The sequence below is a fragment of the Alosa sapidissima genome, chromosome 4 (genome assembly GCF_018492685.1).
Source record: "Alosa sapidissima isolate fAloSap1 chromosome 4, fAloSap1.pri, whole genome shotgun sequence".
Taxonomy (NCBI): domain Eukaryota; kingdom Metazoa; phylum Chordata; class Actinopteri; order Clupeiformes; family Clupeidae; genus Alosa; species Alosa sapidissima.
In genome coordinates, this window is record NC_055960.1 from 29,522,023 (window position 1) to 29,543,166 (window position 21,144).

Genomic DNA, 21,144 nt, shown 5'->3' on the forward strand with positions numbered 1-21,144 from the left:
CTATGTGAAATGTTGAATTGTTTAATACATTTCTGTGTAGATGAGGATGACTTCTGAAGTGTAGCCCAAAAAGGCAGCTCAGGTTTGAGGTTTGGGTGGTAGCTGGGGGTCGGTTGATCTTTGGGTGGTGGATGGGGTTCGGGTTAGCGTTGAGGGTAGGGGTGGTAGAATGGGGTTGGGGCTACCCCAGCTTTCATGTCTTTTACCTCGCCTCAGCGCAGTTATTTGTGCTCTGCCTTGTGGAGCTCCTCCATGATGCTGATCAGATTCAGCAGGAAGGACTGAATCTGGAAACAGAAGAGAAACACATGCTAGTTGATCTAACAGAACGAGCTCTGATGTCTATGGTGTTTGGCAGACACTTTTGTCCAAAGCGACTTCCAGTATATGAACGCTACATTCAGGGGAGGACATTGATGGCCTGCTCACCATAGGTAGACCCTTCTAAGCTCATCTGTGTATGTTCTACAAGCAATCAAACTGTTTGGCCCCTATAGCTTTTTAAACATCCACTTTAGTACATCAGTCTAATTAGTGCCTCTCTGAGCTGTTGCAGTCTTCTGCAGTAGAATTTAACTCTGGAGAATAGTTTAGAAGATCTACAATTCCTGCATAGTTTTGTGTCCTTTGCTCCATTATTCATTAGTGACGCCTTAGAGAGCTGCTGCAGTGATACTCTGTTATAGCGTCCTACCTTACTGAGTTGCTGCAGTGATACTCTGTTATAGCGTCCTACCTTACTGAGTTGCTGCAGTGATACTCTGTTATAGCGTCCTACCTTACTGAGTTGCTTCAGTGATACTCTGTTATAGCGTCCTACCTTACTGACGTTCTGCAGTAATGCTTTGTTATAGCGTCCTACCTTACTGAGTTGCTGCAGTGATACTCTGTTATAGCGTCCTACCTTACTGAGGTTCTGCAGTAATGCTTTGTTATAGCGTCCTAACTTACTGAGTTGCTGCAGTGATGCTCTGTTATAGCGTCCTACCAGAGCCCGTCTACGGAGAGCCTGACCACTCCGTATTAAGTCTTATTGTACCGAATTTTGGTTGCAGTTCCACCAGAGTTCCACTGGGGGCGATCGCCATGAGTGCAGAATGAATGGGAGTCAATGGAGCTAGACGGCTAAATTTGTCTCTTTCACCTGATTGTCGTTGACAAATCTGAGATTTGATTGTAGTTTGTATAACTTCAACATAGGTTATAGGTCAAAAGTTGAATGAACGAGTACAAAATGTCCTTTTGATTTATTACAGGTTGGGTCGTTGTTGCCCATAACACGCTAGCATTGTGCTAATGAATGACGTCATTGACACGTTTTAAAGGCTTTTTAGAACAATTAATTGACTTTAAAAAATATAATACTCAACCAAGTGTATTTTCTTTGCCTCCCCTTTCGAATACAATATTCAAATTACTTGAAAAAAAATTATATCCCGAGAAAAGTGGATTTTGAGGGGTACAGCTCCATAGACCTCCATGCATTCTGCACTCGTGGACGAGCGCCCTCATGTGGAACCACAGCAGGAACTGCAACCAGTTCAGAAATCGGAAGTCTTCCGAGAGTGGCAGTTCTCCCCTTATTAGACATTCTCTGGTCTTACCTTACTGAGTTGCTGCAGTGATACTCTGTTATAGCATCCTACCTTACTGAGGTTCTGCAGTAATGCTTTGTTATAGCGCCTTACTGGGCTGCTGCAGTGATACTCTGTTATAGCGTCCTACCTTACTGGGCTGCTGCAGTGATACTCTGTTATAGCGTCCTACCAAAGATCCTTGATTACTAGCTCCGCTTTAACCCTCTCTGATCCTACCTTATTGTGCTGCTGCAGTGATACTCTTAGGTGTTATGTGTTATACCATCCTACCTGACTGAGCTGCTCTCCTGTGTCCTCTGTACACATTCCCCGTTTGTCTTTGCCACACATGGACACAAAGAGGTTGAGAGTGGCCATCTTGATGGTGCCTAGCAACAAGGTCTTCTTGGCGGCCGTGTTCTGTATGTGTACCCACTTGGACTCCTGTTGGGAAGACAGAACAGGAAGACATGAGAGAGGGGCAATGCACCTGAGGCCCTGAGATCACCTGTCCCTGAGCATACCTAGCCCTGGAACACACCTGGCCATTGAGGACACCTGGCCCTGAGCTAGAGCTTAGATCGGGCCCAAAATCAAGCCCGACCCTACCCAAGCCTGTGAACGTTGTGCCCGAGCCCGGCCCAGCCTGACACAAGGGGGCCTCTCATAAAAATGTATTTTCGTTGGTGAGTTATTGTGATGAACTCTTGCACCCCCTGCTGGCTTGTGTGAGTTTGGTGAGTTATTGTGATGAGCTTATGCGCCCCCTGCTGGCTGGTGGTGGACTCACCCACAGCATGGCGTGGCTGGTGACGGTGTCCAGCTCTGTCTGCAGCAGGGCCAGCTTGTTGTTGTAGTTGATGATTCTGTCTTGGCTCTGCTCAATGTAATGTGCCTGCTGAGTCAGGGCTTGGTTGACCGATGCCTCGCCCTCCTTGGAGTTCTGCAGCAGGTCCTCGCGCGTCTGGACCAGTGTGTCGAAGCGAGGCATCACCTGCCGAGGCTCGTCAAACTGGACAGCGGAGAGAGCAGATGGAAAAAGACACTAAGGGGAGCTATTCCACCTGTGTGTTTGGCGTGGGACCGTGAGAGATGTACCTGGAGTCAATGGGGGCAGCTCACCTGTTCTAGCTGGACATATCTGTCGTGTCTGCTTTAGAATGACTATCCTTGAGGAAAACGTACTTACTGTAAGCCCTCTTGTCATTAACAACATATCAGAGGAAACTGATTGCTTTTGTCTCTCTATTCATTTTGTGATGCATGTTTGTGATGTGTCTACAAGATGTTTGTTTTAATCACATTCTGTATTTCAGTTGAAAATGTCACACACATACACACACACACACACATACACACATGCAGACACACAGACACACACACACACACACACACGCACACACACACACACACACACAGACACACACACACATACACTCTGCCATATCTGGTCAAACCTGTCATTCAGACCCACCTCTACTCACCTGTGGTCCTTCTGACCAATCCCCCTGCATTCATTACCTGCTTGCACAGCCTGACCACTTTAAGCATATAGTCCAGGTAGATCTCATTTTTCTTGGCCAGCCTGGCCAGCCGGTCCCTCTCCTCCGTGAGGACCTGGAGGTCCACCTCGAGGGCCCGCAGCTCGATGGCCTTCTGCAGCGCCAGCTTGCGCTCGTTCTCCGCCTTCTTCATGGCCCGAACGCGCTTCATCTCATTCTCCTGACGGGACCGCCGCACAACCACAAGTTACCACAATCACAATGCATGCACTAACATTAACAAGGCTAAAAAATAACCCGTGTCTGAACACCTCAATAATGAAACTATAAATAACTAAAATAAATAAATCAAGAAAAAAGACCAGAGCATTAGAAATGTAAACAGCTAAGCGAAACTGGAGGCTCCTCATACTTGAAAGGATTTTTTCCCCAGCAGGCTTCAATCAAACTATAAAACACTGAAAGAAAGCTGGATCATGGAAAGGAGACATCCAAACCTGCTGCTATATTTATACAGTCATCGGCCACACATACACATGAGCAGAGTATGCAATCTGCAATCTGAAATAAACCAGTAACCGTAGTATTGTTCTATCTCGTTTGTGACAAGTGGAGCAAACTGCAGTTATGATAAATTATTATGGGGCACACAAACACACCTTAAGAAACTGATCAAATTTCAATAAATGACCCTTGATCTCTGCTTCCTTGACTTTCAGCTCTTCCCTTCTCAGCCGCCGGTTCCTAGCAGTCATGTTGAAATCCTATGGATACACAATGGAGTGGATCTGCATTTCTATGTAGGCTACTTGTACTTTGACAATGACAATAAAATCTGATCTAATCTAATCTAATCTAAAGAATTAAGTAAAATGAAGACTATGACAGCAATTGTTTCCCACTTCTTTGACGGCCAGCATTGCCTGATGGACGTCATTTTCCTCCTGTTTCTTCTTCAGCAGACGGGTGGCAGGAGCCGCGAAATCTTCACTTTGTTTCCCCCTGTAGGGAATAAGGGAGATGTAATATTATACTGCTGGGTCTCACCAAGAACAGCTACCACAACTAGAATTCGTAAAAGCATCACATACAAAAGCTGATGCTGTAGATTGTTTTTAAAATGATTGTTAAAAGCTGCTGCCAAGTCATTGGCCTTGTTTTTGGCATCCATGATTGTAGAACTGTAGAACTGTAGAAATGCTTTCAACATCAAAGTGAGGGTTTAGAATCATTCCAGGAGAAACCAACAAACATCATGCCAGCATAACAATGGAGTATCATAGCAACACGCTGATACAAAATAATAATTCTAGACTGCGTCGTTTCTTTGATACAACAAAGTCTGATACAAAGTAATCAATTTATTTAGTTCATTTATGGGTGCAGCTTGCATGATGTCTGATTACAGATTTCATAATCACAACCATCATGTTCATCCACGAGATGGCGCACTATGCAAATAGAAACACTTGTAATTCTGCTGAACAGTGCCTGCGTCATCGTTAGAGAGAGATTTCTGTTGGCAGGGCACAGGCAGGGAGTGGGACAATGTACAAGTCAGCAGCGATGGATCTACATATGTCGGGACTGTCAGGATAATGCAACGTAGTCGTAGCCCCTCTTCGCTGCCCTTTGCCTGCCTTTCGTTTTACCCCCAATATTGTGGTGATTGACTGGCCATGGGGGAAGAAACTTGCCAAAGGCTTTAAAATGCGCGGCATATATGTATATCATCAGAAGTGTTAATGTTCTTTCTCAGTTGGGTTAGCGATATTATTGGCTAACTGAACTAGCAAGTTGCTAGTCTTCATTAACTAGCTGTAGCAGGCTTCCGAGCCATCGTAGTAGCATTAGCTTCTTTCTCCATGGATGCACAATGAGACCTCGACACTATAACGTCTTCCAACGTTACATGTTTCGTTAATGTTGTTTGTCACTGCCAGGTACAGTGCAAATCCTTGTCCTCACATTTATTCGCATTTGACTGTGTTAGCCAGACTAGTTAGCCTGTTAGCAAGCAATCATTGCTTAGGTAGCCTAATGTTATTCAACATTAGTGTGGAACGCTCTTTAATTAACATTTATTTGACCCGTACCTCCTTGTCTGCCGATCTTTATTATGGCTACATATTTCATTTTAGTTATTATAGATTTCATAAAGTTCACGTCAAGTCGAAACACGAAGGCAAAGCAGTTGTATTTGGCTTTGTCGTCATAACCATATGGACAATTAGCTAATATCCTACATTAGCATCACTAATCTTTATGCTATACCATTTCGGCTACTTGAAATGTATACATGTCTCTGGGATTGAGAACTATATGTCGATATTTAAACAAGCCGTTGAAATAGTGCAATATATTTTGTGCACATGCACAGTATAATAGAGACGAAAAACTACACACTGTATCTTGTCATTGTTGCTGTAACCATTTTACTGTAATTTCCCCATATCCATAAATTATTTCCTGGCGTTCATATTAGTTGTATGAATTGAAAACTCTAGTCCATTTAGTGAAGTCCAGTAAAGTCCATTCAGATCTGCCCATTTTGCCGGAAGTAATCTTTTTCTCAGTGGCTGGCAGGTAATGATTTGTCATGGTCTTTGTAGATGGTTGACAGCAGAAGTAAATGGCTTTACAAGGTTCATGATACAAACTGTTAGTCTTTGCAACATCCATCACTGCCCTGTTGGTGGCATTCTCAACAGACGCTCGTCTCTTTTAGGCAACATCATGTTTTGGTTTGCCTCTCCTCTCTTTTAGGCAACATCATGAATCTGGTGCGCCTGCTGTGCCGACACAAGACTGCGCTGGTGATCGGAGTGCTCTGCCTCTTCGCTGTGGTGCTGGTGTTCCTGGCCAAGTGCACCTCTGAGACGTTAAAGCAGACAGACTCCCCTGGCCAGGCTCCTCACGCCGAGGCGCGCGCTGTCGCCGCTGCTGCCGACCACGCTGATGCCCCCCCTCGTGCCAAAGAGCTCTCTGCCTTCCTGGTGGTGCTGATCACCACGGGCCCCAAGTACACTGAGCGGCGCAGCATCATCCGCAGCACGTGGCTGTCGCGGCGCGACCCCGACGTGCTGGCGCTGTTCGTGGTGGGCACGGAGGGTCTGGCGCCCGAGGAGCTGCAGAGCCTGGGCACGGAGCAGACGCGCCACCGTGACCTGCTGCTGCTGCCCGAGCTGCGGGACTCGTACGACAACCTCACGGCCAAGCTGCTGCACATGTACTCCTGGCTGGACCGCAGCGTGGACTTCCACTACGTGCTCAAGGCCGACGACGACACGTTCGCCCGGCTGGACCTGCTGAAGGAGGAGCTGAAGGCGCGTGAGGCGGCGGCGGTCGGAACCGACCGCCTCTACTGGGGGTTCTTCTCTGGACGTGGACGGGTCAAGGCAGCGGGGAAGTGGAAGGAGAGCACCTGGGAGTTGTGCGACTACTACTTGCCGTACGCCCTGGGCGGTGGCTACGTGCTCTCGGCCGACCTGGTGCGCTACGTGCGCCTCAACGCCGCCTACCTGAAGACGTGGCAGAGCGAGGACGTGTCGCTGGGCGCCTGGCTGGCGCCTGTGGACGTCAAGCGGCTCCACGACCCGCGCTTCGACACGGAGTACAAGTCGCGCGGCTGCAGCAACAAGTACCTGGTGACGCACAAGCAGAGCCTGGAGGACATGCTGGAGAAGCAGCAGACGCTGCAGCGCGACGGCCGCCTGTGCAAGGAGGAGGTCAAGCTGCGTCTGTCCTACATCTACGACTGGAGCGTGCCGCCCTCGCAGTGCTGCCAGCGCAAGGACGGCATCCCCTGATCTCATACCTCTCAGCCCCTGGGTGGACTCTGGTTCACATTGCCATGTTTGTTATTTATTTATTTATTGTATCCGGTGATGTGGGCTTGGCCCTGAGTAGTTGTGTGGGTGAATGTGGGTCATGCTGGGAGATGTCATGGGAGACCTGGGGGAGGGGGAAGGGTCAGTGGGGCTTTAGGAGCTCTGAGTTTGTTATTATCATTTAATAACACGGAGGACTTTGGACACTCCCACCACCAACACGGTTGTCTCACTGGACTGGAGTGGAGTGGAGTGGTGACTGTAGGTGGTTGTCAGGAGGACATGGGCCAAATCTCACTCCTCTAATGTGAAAGCTGAATCCCCTCTGGCTGCTGAAGCACAGTGCATCCCAACCCCCAGCCATATAGAGCTGTAGTGATTCTGTTGTTGCTGTGGGGTTTCCTCTGTCTGTAGGCTTCAGCTTCTCCGCCCTGGTTCAGAGGGGGCTGGGTTCATCTGCCATTCCTCCACACCTGCTTCAAGTGTGCTGTTAGATGCCTCACGTGTGTGAACGTGTGAATGTTGTGTTTACAAAGACCCTTCATGCTTTAAAGCACAGAGGCTTTATGTGTTTGAACCCCTTTCTCCCTTTCTGTGAAATATAAAAGCACAGGTTGGCCCAGGGGGCTATGGAAGGGCTGAATGAGGGTTGAAGGGCTCAATGCTGTATGACAGCATGCCCCCACGCCCCCCATGCCATTTCACCAGATTCATATCAATCACTGACCTCATTCTTCACCACCAAAGGGATAAGAAACCCACACGGCATCACCAACGTTCACTACAAGGTTGACTGCTGATTGTTTGTCACACGCTCACTTTATCTCGGTCATTCTACCGAGCACATACAGAACAGCATGGTCTCAGAGTATTGGGGATCTCTGGGATCGTGACGCAGACCTCCGTTCAGATCACATTCTTTGACTTTAAACTGTGCTTGGTGTCCTCCAGTCTGTGGGATGTATGTATTTGAAATGGAATTATGCAACAACAAAACAACTCTGCATAACCAGTGGCCTGATAACTTTGAGTATGATTGTGTCCTTGAATATTTTACAGGTTATTAAAATGTTTTTTTTTAAAGTGTCCATATATGTGTTTTCTACTTTTTTATGCAGATGTTTCATTGTTTTGTCAATTATATCAATCCTTTTGCACGAGTGTCATGATGGGAAATAAAAAAGTCACGTTTATTTTTATCATCCGTCAAAAAAAAGAAACATACAGCAAATCATAAAGCTATTGCAGTTATCGGCTCCGTTAAGAACAATATGGGTGTGTCCGTCTAGTGTAAAGAAACAGATTTTTGAACAGGTGAACAGGGGGGTATTCCAAGTGCGTGGTTTAGTGACAAACCTGGGTAAGTAAGTGTTAAACCTCCTACAACAGGAGCCCTATGGCATTGTTTTGTTAGGAGAATGAAGCCATACAGCTCTTCTAAGGTTTACCACTTACTATGAGTCAACTTACCCAGGTTTGTCACTAAACCACATACTTGGAATACCCCCCAGAAATGAAATGAAACATCAGTACATCAGCGTGATTTCAATACAAACATACGAACGTTTTCAGGAACAATCTCAGCAATCCTGATGATGTGTTGTGTCTTGATCCCCAGTGTGTGTGTGTATTCTGTCAGTGGCCCGACACCTGGATGTGCCTGAGGTTCTCCCTCACTCGGATGAATTCTGGAAGGTTTTGCTGCTCCTTCATGCGTCTCTGTTCCTCCAGCTCATACTGCCAAACAAAACAAACAAAGTAAACAAAGCACACCTGCTAACATGCTCTTATTTATGGGTTTATTAGACATTACTTTATGTATGGTAGGATTAATTAAGGGGGGGGGGGGGGTGATTGGGCTATAAAAATGTTTAAATGATGTATGGTTGGGATTCCTGTTAAACGTACTGTGAGTAGCCTCTCCCTGTGCTTGCGTAGCTCCATCTCCAGGTCTGACATGGGCTGTGCCTGCTCTCTGCACTTCTCCAGTCTCTGTTCTAGAACCTTCTGAAGTTCTGATCTCTCCCCTGGCAACAGTCCCCTGCAGGCAGCATTCATGTGATGATGAAAGCATTATCACACGTCATTCATGAGGGTGCATAACATTTCAGTCTGAAGCTAGAAAAATGCTGTTTTCTGGCTCAGGTTGGACATGATTTCATCAAACCACTGAAGTTGATGAACTTAAACTGGTTTTCACCAGCCATCACATTTGAATCTCTGTGTATGAGCAAAATAGTCAACAGTTACTGTCTGTTGCTTTACTGACAGAATAAGGCCCTAGCAGTGCTGCATTTGACTGCAGAGGGAGACAAATGTACAAAAACCAAGACTGACACAAACACAACTGTCTGTGAGCACGTAAGAACTGAGGGACAGAAGGAAAGAGAGATCTGCTGGCTTGGCTCACAACTCTCTCTGCATAATAAGCCCAGGCTCCCAGGTCAAACTCTGCACATCCAAGCCTGCTCAGGGCTGTTCTGCTGTGCTGCAGTCCAGCTTGAGAGGTCTGTTTCTGGGTAAGACGCTCTTCCTGATCCCCTAATGGATTGGCCACTTGGCCAGATGAACTAAGGCTACTCTGAACTCCATATAAACAAAAACAGTTGGCTGCTTTCCTTTGTGGTTCCCTTGTGTCATTAGTGTTTGGAGGCTTGTGCTCGGTTAAGCAGTTTGTTTGCTACACATCTCTACGTCAGCACTAGAACCTGTTGCTGTCATCTGTTGTATTGGGACTCAGTGTGCACTATAGTGTTAACTTTTGGGTATAAGTGTTGTGATTGTGTGTGTGTGTGTGTGTGTGTATGTGTGTGTGTGCATTAAGCTAGTGATTCGAGTACATGTGAGCTTTCATTATAAATAAATAAGGTGAAATACCTTTGTAAACGTAAAGTTAAATGCCAAGGTAAGCTATATACCTCACTTTAAACCATTACGGAGAAGCGAACATGATTTAAACAGACATGACTTGTGGTCTGTAAACATATGGCATGTCTGCAGAGTAAGTACGTCAGTAAGCACTCTTTGTCCTTTCCTTTTGTTCCAACAAAATAGAATACACAGATAGAGAGAGAGAGAGAGAGAGAGAATGAGAGAGAGAGAGAGAGAGAGAGAGAGAGAGAACACACAATGCACAATTGGCTTCTGGTTCATGATATAAAGCATAGTAACCATAGTAACCAGTTCACTGTTTCTGAGGAGGGCAGTCAGTCCAGTGCTGATAACTACATGTACACACACGAACCATGCACTTTGACCTGTACATCACTGGGTAATCATCAGTATGCACATCATCTATGATCTCCTCACATGGGTGCTATAGACTGTTCATGTTATAACCATTTTGTAGATTGATTATGGACACTTAAAAAAAAAAAACTCATCACAGTATAATGGAACCAGGTTCAATCAAACTCTTTCTGAATAAATGAAATAAAAACACGATTACAAATAAAGTCATAACTAAGTCTTATTGATCACCATTCCTATAGAATGAGAAACTACCAGAGAGTGTGGCTTGGTTGTGAATGTCATTTCCCTCACCATTTGTGTGTGAGCAGCAGTTCTCGGAGTAGGCGTCTGTGTATGGGGGACTCAAGGGTGGGGTGGACCAACTTCCTGGCCTCAATCAGCTCGGGCTCAGCCATCTCTGGAGAGGACTGGTCCTCACGGAACGGAGAAGACAACACCTCACAGAACACAGATGGCTGGTCCTCACGGAACGGAGAAGACAACACCTCACAGAACACAGATGGCTGGTCCTCACGGAACGGAGATGACTGGACCTCACGGAACGGAGATAACTCTGGCACACCGAGACAAGGATCTCACGGTATGGAGAGAGCAGTCTGGCACACCGACACAAGCTCTTCAATCAGAACGTCTGACAGCTGAAGCTGCGATATCTCCTGGGGTTCAAACTGCTGGGGAGTGAAATGGGTTGCTCTTTCTGGATGGAAAGCAATGACACTGCTATTTTACAAAAATATGAAGACTTGAGATAGAGTGATACCTCTTCTATGGCATTGTCTGACATAATCGGAGAGAAAGAAATGACATTAATTCCTCATTCACTGTTCTTATAGCATGTGCCATATTTCATCGTCTGACATTTACATGTAGTCATTCAGCTGACACTTTTATCCAAAGCCACTTCAGCCATTTATACCACTCACATAGAGTAGGCACTCGCCCACTGGTCTAGACAACTGATATTATATAGCATTTATGAATGTGATAAAGATGAAGGCAAAATGGCAAATAGGGCTGCATCTAACAATTATTTTCATAGTCGATATCTGCTGATTATTTTCTTGATTAATCAAGTTATTTGATCGATAAAATGTCAGAAAATGGTGAATCATTGTTTTCCAGAGCTCAGAATTAGAGCTCAAATGCCTTGTTTTGTCCACACACCAAAGATATTTAGTTCACTGTCATACAAGAGTAAGTAAAGCTGTAATAAGAAGCAGAGAATTTTGATGTATTTCCCTTAAAAAATGACACAAACCGATTAATCAATTATCAAAATTAAGATTATTTTAATAGTCGGCAAAAAAACGATTAATCGTTGCAGCTCTTATGGCAAAACACAGTCAACAAAATATCAGCCAAAACAACTCACTGTCATTAAACTGCATGGCTGACGGCAGACTCACCTTTGCTGTTTCATATATAAGCATATTAATGAGGTTGAAGGTCCACTGTAAAGTGATGCAGGTGCCTCCCTGGGACTTCTCGCCAGCAGGCACACACACACACACACACGCGCTCGCTTGCTCTCCCTCTCACGAATGTCTCTCTCCTCCTCTGCTCAGTTATGAAGTCCCATCTCAGCAGATGCTCGCGCAGAAACCCCTTACTACAATCAGATTAGCGCTGTAATCACACCTCCACCCGCCCAACAAAAAGGGAGCCGCCAGGTGGGGTCGTTAGGTCAGCCTGCTGTCTGGCTGGTGGGGCCCATATGGTGGCTCCCACTCTGGCCACCTGCGCTGGTGCTGTGGAGCGGAACCGAGCCGCCTCACTGCAGATGACCTCTCAGCACAGCTGCCTGTCTCAGCCCCTATACTGTCACCAGAGGGATTTGCGACCTCAGCGACCACCATGTGTCCATCAGCAGTAAGGATTGCGCTTCTATCCTCTCCCAGGCTAATTAGTTCAATGTGATTCTCATTGACTTACAGCAGAACCTGGAATGGAATGAAGAGAACATACTTGAAAATAAAAATGAAAAATAATCTCTGAGAAAAAGAAAATGTAATAATCTCCAGGTATGAAAACAAACATCCTGAAATGCTATTTCTGTTTTCCCAAAAGCCTAACTAGAATCTATAAGATTTTGAACTATAAGTATAAGTATAAGTATATATACTCTTTTGATCCCGTGAGTCTCTGCATTTATCCCAATCCGTGAATTAGTGAAACACACTCAGCACACAGTGAGTGAACACACAGTGAGGTGAAGCACACACTAATCAGTAAGCTGCCTGCAACAACAGCGGCGCTCGGGGAGCAGTGAGGGGTTAGGTGCCTTGCTCAAGGGCACTTCAGCCGTGCCTACTGGTCGGGGTCGGGGTCGCGGCAAAGTCCGAAGCGCTAACCAGTAGGCCACGGCTGCCCCCACATCCATTTCCATAAATAAGTTTCTTTGCACTACATCCCTCCTGCGCTGGCCATCCTCTGGTGGTGTTAGACCGTATGGATGGTCAAATGCCACAGTGGGTATGGGAGGAACTTGCAGTCCTAGAGCTAGGAGCCAGGCAGACACAGCCAGATGCCGAGTTTGAGGCTGAGCCAGAGTTTCGCTCTGCCGGGGGGGAGGGGGATATCAGACAGACAGGCAGGCAGGCAGACAGATAGAGACACAGAGGCAGGCAGGCAGACAGACAGGCAAATATACAGGCGAGCAGGTGGGCAGGCAGATCAACAAATAGACTGACAGACAGGGAGGATGAAACTCTTTCTGGACTCGCACACACATCCAGACAGACAAGCACACAGATGCACACTTACAAAGATATACACACAGACACCTAGCAGTGGTGTAGTCTATGCATCACCATCTCAGTACCCACTTAAAATAGGCAAGGATACTAGTGTTTCCCATACATTATCTTAATTTGTGGCGTCCCACCACAATATCAACATTGACCACCACACAATGATTTTCCATGTTGTACTATTTCAATTGGATGGAATTCTTTCATTGTAGAGCTATGTGCACCTTTGTAAAGCCTCTCCTTGTTTCTCTGTCTCTCAACGAACCTACATGTATGTTTAAAGACAACATTAACAATCCTGCAAGGCAAAGAAGACGACTAGAAGGCTAAATTGTGCTTAAATCTGATTAGCATCATAACCCCGCTGCGCTAATTTGTTAAAAACGTATGCATTCAAGTTAATTCTGCAAACCTACTAACCTGACCCTCGCCAGATGAATTTCGTTCCGCTTAGCTCCGCCTAGCTTCACTCACATCCATCTGGGACCTCTTCCATTGAGAGTGATTTCTGCAACCGACTATGGTTCAGCCAATCAGGACGCAGGGCGGGAGTTTCATAGATGTGACGTAGTGGAGAAGCGACCGTGAGACTGTTATCAGCGTCACGGGTTGGCTTCGATGTGAGTGGTTGAAGTAGCACGTCAATAGATGACGGACAAGTGGCTTATTCAATCATATGCAAGCATTTTTTGATTAGGTCCAGCCTTCTGAAACACCATTCCAATGGATCGGTTCCAGATGGATGAGTGGAGCTAGGCGGAGCGAAATGAAGTGAATTCGTGAAGCATTGCGTACGCGCATTTCTACCCAAAATAGATGCCCGATAAGTGCTCAAAAAGCGATGCAATCTGGCCGATAATGGTACTTTATCTGTTGCTGTAGACTTGTCTTAAAGCACTGCACACAAGTTGCACGGCAGACACACACTGGCAAGTACTTGTGCAATGAAGAGACAGATGTGCATATCCATCCCGGATAAGTGGTTGTGATTGGTTCGTGCTTTCTCAGTGATTTTGAAAAATCGCTATGAACTGGAGAGGTACCGGGTGGATCTGCAGAACAAATTAAAATGCACTTTCAGATTCGTCTGGGTTCACCCACAACGGTATAGAGCCGATCTTAGCTAGAGTTTATTCAGAGTGCTTAAGTTGTTCTATATCTTTGATCTAGCCCAGTGGTTCTTAACTGGTCTGGCTTTGGGACCCACAATTTCCCATGTTCATGAAGTCACGACCCATATATATTTTATAGCGTTCAAGACAACAGATTTGGTGAGCTACATGCTAAGAAAGGCGAAGTGCCTGTAGGCCTATTTGTTTGGAACATGCGGTTTGGCATTACATTTGTGAAGTCTCCAACTCCTGATGTCACCTTAAAGTACTTGACAGGTCTGTCTTTGACAGGTGTACTTTATTATGAGGCATTTTTACTCATGTTCCAGCAATTGTGAACATCGCACACTGTGGATTCTGCACCATTTCATCTCAATTTAAGTCTATTTGAAATGGGCGATTTCTTCTTTTTTTTTAACCACAAGCTCCGCGACCCACCCAGAATGGTTCCGCGACCCACTTTTGGGTCCCGACCCACCAGTTAAGAACCACTGATCTAGCCCACAAACAATCTGAAACAGATTTTAAATAGGCCTAATTTAATCTTCATAATCTTGAGAGACAATGTGAACAACATATTGCCATAAATAACAATAAGGAAACGAATGAATGCAAGGAAACTAAAATATGTCTTTTACATGCTGTCCTATGCAATCGACTTTTGCTTTCTGGTATCTGCTACTCACCCTAGTTCCATTTTTCCCAATCCACTTTTCGTCAGTGGATTGCTCTCCATGTCTGTAGAAGCTTCAAGCTAGCTAGTTGAGTTGTATGGTTGTAACTAGGGGTGGATGGGTAGCATGGATGGTAAATAGACGGGAAATCATCAGAATAAAAAATAACACTGACTCGCAAAAATGACAAACGGTGAGTTGTAGGGGAAGTAACGTTATACTATTTGGACATTTGTTTCATATGAGCCATAGCCCATCACGGCTTGTTTGCTTCACACTAGGTGACATCAAACTGAGAATCTAGCTCATTAGCTAAGGCTGGCTAGCTACAGATTTTTGAAGACGTGGCCTGGGCCATTTGCAAGGCTGTGCGAATCTTTATGGGTTACAAGATTTACTTTTTACTGGACTGCTTGGATAACGGTGTCATTATATAACGTTTTGTTCTATATCTGGCAGTTTATGAGAAAACATTGTTTTAAAAACGACATGACCGCTATCGTCAGACAAACAGATGCCGAGTGAAAACAAATTTCTTCCTAGCTAGCTGCTAGCACAGCTGTCGTTAGCATAGCGAATTAACACTGTTGGAATAATTGGAAAGGGAGCTGGTAATAGCGACTTCGAATACGTTTAAGGGCTGTAATTCCCCCATATTAGTAAATTCTACTAAAATGTATTAAAAGTTAATTTGGCAACGTTAAAGTTAAGACTGGGTCGGCGGTGGCAGTCCTATATATTTCCCTGCTGTTGGCTTGGCCAGCTGAGCTGTCAGACTGGTTCCGCCAAGATCAACACCCAGAGCTATGGAGATTTGTGTTTTGTGCATTCGCCTCTTCTAATGGATTCTTCTATGTACAAATATTTGAGTTGAATCTCATGATTATAAAGGGTCACAAAATGTTATGGTGCTTTGTGTGAAGTATAACGTTAGCACATAAGTTTATTTAGCTTGCGGGCCTAACTCTTCGGCCTAATATGTTTACCTTATTTTGCATTCGTTTGTAACTTTAATATGTTGTCTTTCCACAGTATACTCTTTTGACGGGATCCTGGTGTTTGGACTCCTGTTTATTTGCACATGTGCATACCTCAAAAAGGTCCCCCGACTCAACAGTTGGTTGCTGTCAGAGAAGAAAGGGGTGTGGGGCGTCTTTTATAAAGGTTGGTTAGGCCTAAATCATATGCAGTCACCACCAGACAACTGCACATTGATTGTGTGTCGTTCATTCTTTGTTTAGATGAATATCTACATTGAATAGTCAATATTCCTTTATTGCTTTATCTCATTATGGCCTCTGTGCACGAGCTTACTTGAAGTCGGCAAATCAGTTTCCTGTTCGTTGACATCGCTGTCAACATCACCTGAAAACGTGTGCTCACCGTAAATCCTTCCCTCATTATTTTGTGCACCCACTGAACTAGACTGGCATTTTTAGGAAAAAGGTGGAAGCTAAAATCGCTTTTATAACGACTTGAAGCCAAGCAGAGTGGCACACAGCAGTGCTCCTTAGAGCCACCCACGGACATTAAGACTCGCATACATTGTATTTCTTATGTTTTGGTACAACTACAGCACTCATCTTGAAGTGCTTGTGGACAGCCATGTCAACAAGCTGGTCAACAAGGAAACTGATTTGCTGACTTCAAGTAAGATAGTGCACAGAGGCTGAGAATGAGAATCAGCATATTTACATATACAATAAATCTGGTTCAGGCTGTTGGTGCCACTCTACCAGTAAAATATATAGATAGTAGACAATGTACACATGCAATACATTAGGGGTGTAACGGTTCGTGCACTCGTATTGAACCGAAACGGTACGGGCGTCACGGTTCGGTGCATGAATTTACACGGAGAATACACGGTATAAAAATACATAAAACTCGTGTGCGGATTAATTAGTCATGCACAATTACTGTTAAGTAGCGAGAGTTACGGTAGTTCTTTAGCGACACCTAACTCTAATCTGTAGCCTCGCCTTAGCTCTGATTGGCGCCTATGTTCTTTTTTTGTCAGGTCGTCGGTCAAGTCAGTCAGTCAGAGATAGCAGCACTAAGCGAGTGGTGGCGACCCACAAGAGTTAGAGGATCCGCTGGTCTCTTTAAGATCGCAAGTTTAGAAGTAACGTTAGTACAGGCAAAAGAGTGGTGGATAAGATGAAACTGTGTCGGCGTTGTTCAGCAGTTGTTGGGTATGTGAGTGGAAAAAATGCTACACATATTTGAAGCCATCACCCAGATGATGTAGGCTACCAATCACTGAAACGAGGGGTAAAAAACTTCCCCTGCGCTTCAGCAGCCTTTGGATACATATACAAATAGGGCCAAAACCTATGGCTTAAATTAAACGATTTCGTAATGACAGAAAGCTATGTAAATCGCGTGGTAATTACCTGTTGGGGTAACTTCTCACATGAGGAGCTGGTAGTGTTAAGTGCATAGACAGTAAAGTGACAACGCTAACCAGGCTAATAAACAAACCATGCTACGGTGAGTTAACGTCAAAGGGCAAAGTCACGTGACTTCTAGTTATAGTCTGTTTATGAAATGAAAGGAGCAATTTCGTTTTTTAAAAAAAGGCAAAATAGTGTGATATTTTCAGTTAGTAGGTTAGATTATTACTTTACACACAATGAAAAATATTGAGGCAAATTGTAGACCCTTCCATATACAACTTAACACAGATGTTGAAGGTCTTGCTTAAGTGGATTTTTAAAAAATATTTTTTCTATGTAATTTCAGAAATAAGAGATGCTGTAGGCCTATTTTCAGTTTTATAGCTGATTGTTTTATTTTGTTTACAAGTTACAGATGGAGTCTGGGTACTTATTGTACTGTTTAGCCTACATCTTACACACTTCAGGCTGTTGCAGATAGCTCAGGGAAGAGACTGTATGACACTAGGTGGTACAGCCTGAGAATTGTACAAAAAAAAATGCTTTCTGCATTTTTGTTTTGCTTTTCCCTCCATTGTACCGAACTCGTACCGAACCGTGATGTCCGAACCGAGGTATGAACCGAACCGTGACTTCTGTGTACCGTTACACCCCTACAATACATACAGACTTACTATTCAGACAAGATACTCACTCTGGACACAGGTGTCTGCTAATATATTGCATTGACATTATTGTAGTCTTATCAACTTCTTACAACTGTTTACTGTTAATTTTTAACTATTGTATTGTTTTATTTTGTACGTTGCTTTGGACAAAATTGTCTGCTAAATTCCATAACCATAAGAAAGAACCATAAACACATAGACACAATGAACAATAGCCTACTGCTACAGGAAAATATAATTGTTGGCTTTCAGCTCCTCAACATTGCAGCAATAAGTAATGCTAGTGTGGGTTTAGTGCTAATAAGTAACGCTAGTGTTGTTTAAGTGCTAATAAGTATTGTTTCTGTTGAATGTTCAGCTATGTGGGAGTGTGTGTTTGATGTCTAATATGTGTGTTTTTGTGTCGTTTCTCTTATTCTGTCTGTTTCAGCGGCGGTGATTGGGACACGGCTTCACTTCGCGGTAGCGTTATCCTGTCTCTCAATGGCTTTCTATGTGGTCTTTCTGAAATGATAGAGGCATACATCATACATGGACACTGTTGTGTGAACTATGTGCCCCGAGTGGTCAAGAGGTGTAGGGGTGTGTCAGGCAAACACTGCCCCCCTCTGGTCAGTTTTTGGAACGCCTTGTCACCAAACCTCTTAAGTCCTTGATTCCTACCGCTTCGTCTTTCCTGAAACCAGTCTCTCCGCACAAGGAGAAAAATCTCACCGTCAGGTGCACACATCCCTGTTGGTTCTTGTCAGAGCAACTATTCCCCTTTAAAGATGAGTTCTGGAAACCAAGGAGGGTAAAACAAGGCGAAGGTTTGGCCCAGTGAACAGAACCAAGAATTCTGTCCCAAGACAGGAAAAACTACTATTCCCGTAAATACGGACTCTACGACTTTCCTTATGATAAAATATGCCATCTCACATGACTAAATAGAATTCAAGCTCAGTCTTCCTCGTTCTGTAAATTAAACCCATCTGGTAGGCCAGATGACTTATTGCCTATCAGTACTTACAGAGATATTGTGGCAAGAGCTGGATTAGTAACTGTTACCAGTGCAGGCATACTGACTGCCAACATGTAATTCATTTTTTTGTAAAAAGCTGCTTGTGGTTAAAAATGAAGGGCTGTGATCCTGGGTGTGTGGTGAAGGGTGGTGGTGGGTAGTCAACTTCCCTGTGTTGGGGTTAAGTATTGCAGCAAGATTATGTTGAAATATGTTGAGACAGAATAGAACATTTCTATCCATCTCCAATTTTACTGTGTTTTAATGCCAAGCTCATAAGAAAAAGACGGATGTGAGTTTGTGACTAAGAGGAAGAGTTGAAATCGGGAAGTGAACGTTTTTTAGAACTTTCTCATGCTTTTTCATTCCATGTTCATTTTTTGCACCTGTCTACTTGTGATTGTAATTTCTTATTAATATCTCAATTATGATCCCTTCTGCGTTCAGACTCACTCATTATCTGTAACATTTTCCATCAGCTGATCTGCTCTTGTCACATAAAGACTTGGATGTTAGTGTGAAACTATTTGTATATACATTGTGAAGCACAGAAAATATATAGTTAAACCCTGAACATCATTGTACAAATTTTCTTAATGCAAACATATGTACCGTTTTAACCAGGATATATCTATAGGATGTAAGTTAGTCCAAAGCCTGGCCAAGATAACACAGTGTAAGTACAAACCTCCTATTAGAAGAACCCCAGGGTTTTATTCCCCCTGACAAACATAAACAAACTCAACTATTAGTTTAATTTATTGATTTGGTGTCGGAATAATTGGGGGGGGGGGGGGATCCTGTGGGGAAAGTCTATGTGAATGCAGCCTTAAGTGGGAACAACAAGTGGGAAAGTTGGGGGAAATGTTCTTAACCGAGTTGCCCAGTTGTGTCACTTTAGAATAGAATCTTTATCGTCCAATCAAGTGGAAATGTGTCTTTGGCTCCACAAACACCTGGCACATACACACAGGACTTCACAGAATAACAACCACCACAGAGACTTCATATACCATGAGCAGACAGAAGACAGAAGTCGTCACTTTGTAGTTCAATTGTAGTCTGTGGACTTTGATGTCTACCAATTATAATGTGCATATCCTTCTCACAAGTAATAATTTATGATTAATGTGCATGTTTTAGACTTTGTTGTGCTGTCCATGTTTTCCCCATATTCCGTCTGCAAAGCTCACTAACACTGCAGTTGTACATCATGAGCTGACACGACACATGACATAGAAGCACACAAACGCAGTCATACGACATGACATGAGATAGAAGCACACCAACGCTCTGCAGTCATACACCATGAGCTGACACATGACGTGAGAGAAGCACACGAACGCTCCGCGGCCGGAAGAATGATGTGACCACTGGGAACCTTCCAATCTTCCGAGGAGTATATGAATCAATGTGTCCATCCAGACCTTTTGCGTTCTCAACTGGCATCTAGTCTAGTCTAATACATAAACAATGAAGTAAACTATACTAAGTAAACTATACTATACTAAGTAAATTACTAAGTAAACTATACCAAGAAACGAATGACATGACCAAACTCAACATATCAGTTAGATAGACTGACTGATGTTGGTTGGAGCAGTGATTCAAAAATCACAATAATAACAAAATCATAAAACAAATTTAACACAAATAAGATGAAAAAATAATATAAATAAAATGTCTCTGTATTTGTAGAAATCTATGATAGGAAACAGAACAAAATGACAAGTAAATAACTCAAAAGAAAGTGCTGTGACTTGCTTTCTAACTCAGCAGGTTTTGACTGGCTTTGTGGTGGTTGCACTCCCAATACTCTCCTGTAATAGATCTCTCTAAGACGTTGGTGCAATACTTGGCCACTAGAGGGCAAACATGACTTCTTTATATTCATCATACAGTATAACTTTCCATTCTGCTTACTCTGAAGGTGAAAATAGTCTACTGATTACTTTTGCTGTGTCATGTATCTATCACAGTGAGGCTTTCATTATGAATTCAGAGTTTTCGGTCGTAAGTGTAGAAGTAAATATACTTAGCCTGACGAGCCAGACCCATTTGCTGCCGCTAGGGGCGTGTCTAGATTTCTAGGCTAAAATATACTGGTATGCAACAAAGAAGTTAAAACAGTTGTACAATGCAAAATACATTTTAAGGCAATAGTTTTGTAATAAGCTTGTTGTCATTCTGCATAGTCATGTTTGGAGCGTAGAGTTGCATCAGAACATATGGCAGTAAATTAGTTTTGATCATGATGACAAGTCATGAGAGAGACACACACACGCACACACACACACTGCAAGATTGCATTTGTGTTGTTCATCTTCTGTGAATCCATAGACAATTAAAACTTACCAGCTTCTTAGCAAATACTGTTCAG

General features: G+C 44.0%; 4 protein-coding genes across 8 annotated transcripts; 2 read left to right on the top strand and 2 right to left on the bottom strand.

Annotated features, from left to right (window-relative positions):
- Positions 1 to 5: 5 nt before the first annotated feature.
- LOC121706517 (coiled-coil domain-containing protein 42-like) lies at positions 6 to 4,302 on the bottom strand. Its single transcript, XM_042088334.1, has 7 exons — positions 4,171 to 4,302; positions 3,982 to 4,081; positions 3,739 to 3,843; positions 3,099 to 3,299; positions 2,368 to 2,589; positions 1,869 to 2,021; positions 6 to 287 (listed from the first exon to the last, which is right to left on the bottom strand). Exons 1-7 carry the CDS (start codon positions 4,287 to 4,289, stop codon positions 222 to 224), a joined length of 966 nt encoding a protein of 321 aa, XP_041944268.1. The 5' UTR covers positions 4,290 to 4,302; the 3' UTR covers positions 6 to 221.
- A 152-nt stretch (positions 4,303 to 4,454) lies between these two features.
- b3galt6 (UDP-Gal:betaGal beta 1,3-galactosyltransferase polypeptide 6) lies at positions 4,455 to 7,997 on the top strand. The gene is made up of 2 exons (XM_042088330.1): positions 4,455 to 5,022; positions 5,846 to 7,997. The coding sequence occupies exon 2, from the start codon at positions 5,854 to 5,856 to the stop codon at positions 6,886 to 6,888; it is 1,035 nt and encodes a 344-aa protein (XP_041944264.1). The 5' UTR covers positions 4,455 to 5,022; positions 5,846 to 5,853; the 3' UTR covers positions 6,889 to 7,997.
- A 366-nt stretch (positions 7,998 to 8,363) lies between these two features.
- On the bottom strand, positions 8,364 to 17,122 carry LOC121706537 (protein FAM107B). 5 transcript variants are annotated; one of them, XM_042088365.1, is made up of 5 exons: positions 17,094 to 17,122; positions 11,568 to 12,101; positions 10,453 to 10,858; positions 8,818 to 8,950; positions 8,364 to 8,646 (listed from the first exon to the last, which is right to left on the bottom strand). In XM_042088365.1, exons 3-5 carry the CDS (start codon positions 10,554 to 10,556, stop codon positions 8,545 to 8,547), a joined length of 339 nt encoding a protein of 112 aa, XP_041944299.1. In that variant the 5' UTR covers positions 10,557 to 10,858; positions 11,568 to 12,101; positions 17,094 to 17,122; the 3' UTR covers positions 8,364 to 8,544. The 5 variants fall into 5 exon arrangements, with proteins under 5 accessions (XP_041944299.1, XP_041944300.1, XP_041944298.1 ...); XM_042088366.1 differs by lacking the exon at positions 17,094 to 17,122 and adding an exon at positions 14,710 to 14,798 and having other exon boundaries at positions 10,453 to 10,832; XM_042088364.1 differs by lacking the exon at positions 17,094 to 17,122 and adding an exon at positions 14,710 to 14,798.
- On the top strand, positions 14,766 to 19,338 carry tmem167b (transmembrane protein 167B). The gene is made up of 3 exons (XM_042088373.1): positions 14,766 to 14,890; positions 15,730 to 15,861; positions 18,195 to 19,338. Exons 1-3 carry the CDS (start codon positions 14,881 to 14,883, stop codon positions 18,275 to 18,277), a joined length of 225 nt encoding a protein of 74 aa, XP_041944307.1. The 5' UTR covers positions 14,766 to 14,880; the 3' UTR covers positions 18,278 to 19,338.
- The last annotated feature ends 1,806 nt before the right edge of the window (positions 19,339 to 21,144 follow it).